General features: G+C 31.6%; 1 protein-coding gene across 1 annotated transcript; it reads right to left on the bottom strand.

Annotated features, from left to right (window-relative positions):
* Window positions 1-488: 488 nt before the first annotated feature.
* Window positions 489-1877, bottom strand: LOC120090546. The gene has a single exon (XM_039048272.1). It carries the CDS (start codon window positions 1875-1877, stop codon window positions 489-491), a length of 1389 nt encoding a protein of 462 aa, XP_038904200.1.
* Window positions 1878-7431: the final 5554 nt, after the last annotated feature.

Here is a 7431-nt window from a genome sequence, read left to right as displayed (position 1 = left end):
AATTTTTTTAGTTTGTGTTGTTGTGTCAGCTAAATTGAAAAAAAATAAAATAAAATAAAAAAATCATTTTTTAGGAAGATGACTCCTCCTTCCTGTAGTGTTTGTATTAAAGGCATTCATGACGCGTATTGTTTTATATGTATGAATGCATTTGAGGTAGGGAGTAAGCTTAGACACTTCAATTGAGACATTGAGACACTTGTTTGTAGTTGGATAGCTATCATTACCAATGTGGGAAAACCACAATGAAAGAAATATGTATTCAGAAGTTCTTAATTTGTCTAAAATAAGATAAAAATGATAAAATAAAATAAAATAAAATAGAAGGCTATATTTTAGCATGGTATTAACTTAGACATTTATTTATATCAAGCTTTATCCAACACAAGAGATAAAGCTATACACACTGAAAAGTAAAAGAAAGAGAAACACACGGAGACACGTAATCCACATTATTGACCGATTCCATGAAGGATATTGTAGAGTGATCAGAGAGGCAGAGCCTTGTTTTCATATACAACTTTGTAGGTATTGGCTCCAACGAAAAGACCATCATCACACTCTGTAGTAACTCTTTTTCCGTTCCTGAGAACATCTCGTCGGGTGTAGGAAAATGGAACATCGGTTTTGGCCTTAGTTGCAAGAAGAGTCACCTTCATCCTTGTTTTTTCTGGTACAGTAACAGTGTATGTTTCCGTCACTTCTTTAGTTTCTGAAATAGTTTCGCCCCACGTGTAACTCGCATCAAAATGGAGGTTGATTTCAATCCCAGCTTGTGCAATTTCAGGAATCCCGGCTGTGACGGAAGTCTTCACATTCATACTCATGCTCAGTACAGATTCCCAAGATTTAGTTCTTTCCTCTGTGTACTTGAAACTTAGTGCCATAGTCGCCTCCTTCGTGCTGCCGTTGACAGCTTCCTCAATTGCCATTGTTACTATCGTTTCATCATACACTCTGGCATCCATGGTTCGATACTTACAATTATAGATTTCCCTTGAAATAATAGGCTCAACGATCTCAAATTCTGCCTCTTTAATAATAGATGGGACACGAGAGTTGAGACAATCCACCTTACCATCAGCAGTGTATCTCCTGCAGTACATGTCATTGCCAAGGCTTCGAAGCGCCACTTTGTTCTTAGAAATCTTGACTGGCCAGAACAAGGTGTTCTTGTCGTTCGCAGTCGTGTCGTCTGTGTCAGCCAAGATCCAGTTTGGATTACGTATCCAAAACTTGTTAAAATAATCATTTTTTATTCGGATAGTTCCATCACCCACGTTGAAAACTTCGTTGCCTACCCACGGGCTTCCAATGTCATCGGAATTGAACTGCAGATATGGCCAATCGTTATACCAAAAGGCAGCGAGAAACAATCCATTGTCGCCCTTAAACGCGACATGTTTGGGGAGTACGATGAAGTTTTCAAAGTCCGTAAACATATGGAGTTTGTCGGAGTGTTTTTCAATGACGTCATATCTAGTTGTGAGGCAATTCTGGTGAATTTTGCTAGTGGTACATCGGCATACATAGGTTTGAAGCAACACATCCACTAAATAGTAAGTCCCTGGAGTAGGACCAGGGACGATATTAAACAATGTGCATGGATGTGAGGATTCATCTTCAGTGGGCTTGCTAACAGACGGAGTAACCAAGCGATTGTGGTCGTTGGAGGAGGCCAAGTACTTGTTGTTGTAGCAACATCTTATGTGCCAATATCTGCTCTTCTTAGCTGGCTCCAACGCGAACTTTGTCAACAAACTCACAACGATATTAGAGGAGTATTGTAGGTTACCCTTAAGGTGACCTTCAGGAAGGTATTGAAGATACTTCCCTTCTGATTGGTTCTTGAATCCTGCATACCTAGGGATACTCATTTTAGATGAAGAGAGAGAGAGTGAGAGTGAGAGTGAGAGTGAGTTTTCTTCTTCTTCTCAAGGTGTGAGTACTAATGCTCAATTGCCAACCTCCATTATATATATATATATATATATATATATATGGAGAAGTAAGTGTATGATGAGATCACTTGGATAAGATGAAATCATTAATTAATGTTTCTTGATTTCATCTCCTATCCCTATCCATATGAATCTCATCACAAACACATACACACTCGAAGAATCAAAATATTTAAGAGAAAGATGTAAAAAGAATTTGATGCATGACAAATTAAGATTGGACGATATTTTGATAGAATGCTCAAAGATGGATTTAGCCTGACCTAGCTATTTTTCATTGAAAAAAGAAAAACAAAATTGTGTGAGTCACTATTCTGATTTCTTTTTCTATTTATTTAATTTTAAAAAAATACATAAATATGTGTGAGTAACTTTTTTTACCTAAATTATATAAAATGCGCTTAAATTTTTTATTTGTGTAAAAAATACCATAAACTTTCAAATGTTTGGAAATACCCTTAAATTTTCAAAACTAGTTCAAAAATAATCTAATGGTTAGTTTTAAGATGAAAACTATTAGTACTTTGTTTTTTTAAAATACCCCTTAACTTTTAAAAGTTTTTAAAAAATACCCTTAAAACTATCTATACTGTGTTGCAAAAATTCCTCTAACTTTCAAAAGTTGCATTATTATACATTAATACAAAAAAGAAAAAAAAAGTTAAAATAAAATGATCTTATTGTTTATCTACACCCTATCACCTCCCTCTTTCATTCTCTCTCTCCCCACTTCAATCTATGACCTAATAGTTCTCCCCCCTCCCTCTCCCCTTCTCTCTTCCTCTCTTCCATCTCAGCCCCTCCTCCTTCTTCTATCCCTCCCCCTCCCCCCTCTCTTTCTCTCTCTCTCTACCTCCCTCCTCCTCCTCTCTCTCCCTTCTTTTCACTCCTCTTCTTGCCTCTCGTCTTCCCTCACTCTCTCCCTCCTGCCCTGCTCTCCTTCCCCCTCTTCCCCCTCCCTCTCCCCTCTCTCCTCCCTCCCCTCCTCCTCCCTCCTCCTCCTCCTCCTACGTCTCCCTTCTTCCCTCCTTCCTCCCTCCGACCTCCTCTTCTCGCTCTTCCCTCCCCCTTCTCCCCCTCCTGCCCTCCTCGTCCCCTCCTCGCCCCTCTCCCCCTTCTATACCTCCTCTCCTACCCCCTCTCCTCCTCGCTCTCCCTCCTCCTCTCCTCCACCCCCCTCTCCCTCGCCCTCCCTCCTTCTCCCTCTCCCCTCTCCCCCTCTGCCTTTAAATGTTTTTTCAGATAAAAGAAGGAATGTACAAATGTTTGACAAAGAGATCTATTGATGGTGCCATCAGACCAGTGCTTTTGCTTAAGTATCATGTTTTCAAAATGTTTTGAACTATGTGTAATGAGAACAATTGAGTTTAATAGCCTTAAATTTAAATGTTTCTTTTTAAATTAAAGTTTAAGATCCAAACTTAAAGTTTATTTGGCTTTTTTATAAAATGGTCTTGGTAATGTTTTATTTATTTAGAGAATTTTTATTTTAATTTTAAATGGTCAACAAGGTTTTGTATTGAAATTGCATGTATGCAATAATAATGACCCTAGACATAGATCTTAGGAAATTAAATTGTTAAAATCAAATGCTTGAATTGCGCTATTGAGGATGTCAATATTGTGCAATGGGAAGCTTTTTGTTGCTTTTCTAAACCACACACAAGTGTTGCTATAGATTGAAATATTTTTGCTATAAACAAACAAAAGGGTTTCTTTGTGGTTGTTAAATAACAAAAACGTACTACTCTAGATGAGGATATACTAGTGGTTTGCATTTTGATTTAAACACTTTTAAGAGGCATTGCAATTGACTTATTCACACTACTTTTATCACTGGTTATGAAACTGCTGCTACAAATGCACTTAAATAAGACCTTGCTATACATAATATCTTTTTCTTGAAGTTATAAAGATTCTCATTGTCTTTTTAGATTTAATGAAAAAAAGTTATCCTTTCATTCGCAAATGGTCAAAAAGAAAAAAAAATTATAACTTAAAAGGTTCCACTTTTGATTTACACATTTTAGGTCTCATTTGAAATTATTGATTATTTTTTAAAAAATTAAACTCATAGAAGCTATGTTCACTCCAAATTTCTTCTTTTGTTATCTACTTTTTATTAGTAATTAACAAAAATCAAGCCAAATTTTAAAATTAAAAAAAAGATGTCTGAGAATACAATGCTTAGGAATAGGGTGTCTAGATTCAAAGATAACGTTGTTTAGTTGTGCATGAAAAATGCTATCAGAATTTTATGAAAAAAATAATATTTAATTTAACTTATGAAATTAAACATGTTAACTGTAATATATAATTAATTAAACAATAAATCATTCAAAATAATTAAAATAAATAGTTAAAAAATTAATAATTTTAATCATAAATATTTTAAAGTCAGTAATTTTTATTTAAAATTAATCAATTAATAGGTTTAATGAATGTTATAATAATACTTAATCATTTATATAATTAATTAAGGTTTAACACGAATAATTTAATATTAATGAAATAATATAAGAAAATATAATTTAATAAACAATAATATATATAAAAAATGAAAAATAAATATATGAAGATATGATAGGTTAATAAAGAATATTAATAAGAATAATTAGAAAAGCTTTATGATTAGAAAAAGAATAATTAAAAGAAAGCTTTATAATTTTATAAAATTGAAAGGAGATTTCTAAATCATTACAAACAAAAGTTTTGGGACTAAATTGTTACATCTATGAAAGTTTAGGAATTAAAAGAGATTTAACCTAAAATGGATCATGACGACCTGATCACACACACATATCTATAGAGCAAATTTGATAATGATATATATATATATAATTAAAGAGTTCAAAAGTTTGAATCCTCCAACCCAGTCATATTGTTCAATCACAATTCCCACACTAATTTAAGCTAAGTGTAGTCTGCTCAAACAATAGAATTTAGAAGTTTATTTTTTTTAATCAGAATTTTAGTATGCAAGAAAGATAATATTTTCGAACTCCTGTTTCATTCGTTATGTGTAATTTCTAGTAAACAAAATTATTTACATCCCGTTTGAAACCATTTATTGTTTATATTATTATATTATTTTAAAATTAGTCTATCGACACTACTTCCATTTCCAAATTTCTTCATTCTTATCTATTTTTCACCCATTGTTTAAAAGACCAAGCTAAATTTTGAGAATTAAAACAAGTAGGTTAAAAAAATTGCTTTATTTTTTAAATTTGCTAAAAATAATTAACCATTGTAGTTAAGAAAGATCAAAATCATTCTTAAGAAATGTCGATGAAATAACTTAATTTTGAAAACAAAAATATTTTTTGAAAGCTACTTTGTTAAGTTTCAAAATTTATATGGTTAAAAAAAGTTAGGCGTTGATAAATATTTAGAATTTGATCTTTTTGTAACCATTTTCTTTTTCTTTTTTAAATATGTACTTCATTTTGTGCAAAGGGTTATATATATATATTGCACCTATGAAGCACATACACACATACGGCTACAGGATAGGATACGATAGATACGGAATTCGTCATTTTAGAAAAACTAAGAAGGATACGTCTAAGGATGTGTCATTTTTTTTATATATATTTAATATATATATTTCTAAAAATGAGATATTGATACGTTGAAGATACATTTTTTCTTTAAAAAAAATCTAGGATATAGAAAAATTAGATACAAGTTAATAACAATAGCACAAAATAGAATACAAACACTGAAATACAATACAAAAAACACATCTAAAATGTTGAAGTACAATAGTTAATAAATGCAATAGAAAATGATCGTATTGAAAGAAGAAGAAGAATATTAGAGAGAGAAGTCTGAAGATAAACGAGAACTTATTGTTAAGATATCCAAATGATTTATATTAGTAGATTTTGTGGGAACTCAAATGTAAAATGGAGATTAGATGATTCTAGTCTAGGGGGTCCGTTATTATTATTTTCTTTTAGTTTCGGACTCGAGTAGTGAGTTTTTTAAATAGATTGCCTAATTTTAGATTGGAAAAAAATTAGATGAGTTACTTGCCTTTTTTCTTAAAAAAAAAAGTACACATAGAAATAGATATGTCAAATTGGTGTCAGATACTATTTGGAAAGTATCTGAAAATATAGATACTTCGAATCGCGTGTCAGCCATGTATTATTGGATATTGATAATACTAATTCTTTGCCTCACATGAAATATGTGTTTCATAGTATTGTACAAATAGAAACCTCTTGACCTAAGGTCAATCTACGTAACGAGTATAAATGTAAGTAGTAGAGTGCACACACAACCAAACAGCAAAAAACAGCAAAATAGAGAAGCAAAAAGTAGATTAAGGATAAGCTCACCCCCGGGCCTGAAGACTAACGAAAACACTACAAAATTTCTATCATAAGTCCTTTTTGACAATGCAAAAGGGACTCAGAATATTCATTTATCTTCAATCAAATCTATTTTCGAAGATTTATTTGTACATAAAGATTTTATTGTCTTTTCTCATTTTTTAAAAATACCATTTATCTTTTTTTTCATTTAACGTTGAGGAAAAAAAAAAGAATAAAAATGTCTATGAAATTGATGATTTTTTCTTAAAAAATTATTATGTCTGTAAAATAAGGGGCGATGACCCACCTACTAAATCTAAACCATGTTAGCTTTTAAAGGGGAATTCACAAATGAGTAATATATATTATTTTTTTATGTTAGATTCACAAAAGTATTTTCATATTATTTATTTTCCACCCTAAAACGAAAGTCGATACAAAATTTATGGGCATAGCTCCTCTCTATCTATATATAGTTAACATTTGATTGCGATCTATTAGCTGTCTTTTTATGAAAATTAAGCTCTACTATTTCCTCATTCACTTTATGCATGAATGAAGTTACTTTATCACTATTCTAATTAAACAAGATTCGATCAATAGGCTAAATATGAATTCTTTAACACAAAAGCAAAAGACACTAGAAAAAAAAAAAATGTCTTCTAAAAGGCCTTTTTTCATTTTTTATCAATTTTCTCCCTCAAAAAATATTATCTTTAAATAGCCACTTATTTCTAGAGTTTTTCACGATCTAAAGCAACAAACCTCATATATGGACTGAAAAATAAGTAGAATCACAAAACCGAAACCATAACTCTGGAAGGAAATATCAACTTGTTGTCTTGGTTGTTGTTAGGATCACGAATTCGCTTTCTCTAGTTCTCTCCCGTGAGTCATTAATTATAAACTTACTATATCACATCAAAAAACTTATTCTTGAACGTATATCTCATATATAATCTGTATAAAATTTGCCCCCTAGAGTACACAACTCGTATGGAAACAAAATACTTTCATTCTAACGAAGATAAATTAATTCTTTGAGTATCTTTGATTCGAAGTAATATTTTATCTTTAGTGCAATTATTATGTTATAGACCAGAATAATAATGCAAATGAATACATGACAATCAATAAGCAATTTA

The sequence above is a fragment of the Benincasa hispida genome, chromosome 11, assembly GCF_009727055.1.
Source record: "Benincasa hispida cultivar B227 chromosome 11, ASM972705v1, whole genome shotgun sequence".
Classification (NCBI taxonomy): domain Eukaryota; kingdom Viridiplantae; phylum Streptophyta; class Magnoliopsida; order Cucurbitales; family Cucurbitaceae; genus Benincasa; species Benincasa hispida.
Note: the sequence above shows the minus strand (reverse complement) of the source record. Positions and strands in the feature narration are given on the sequence as shown.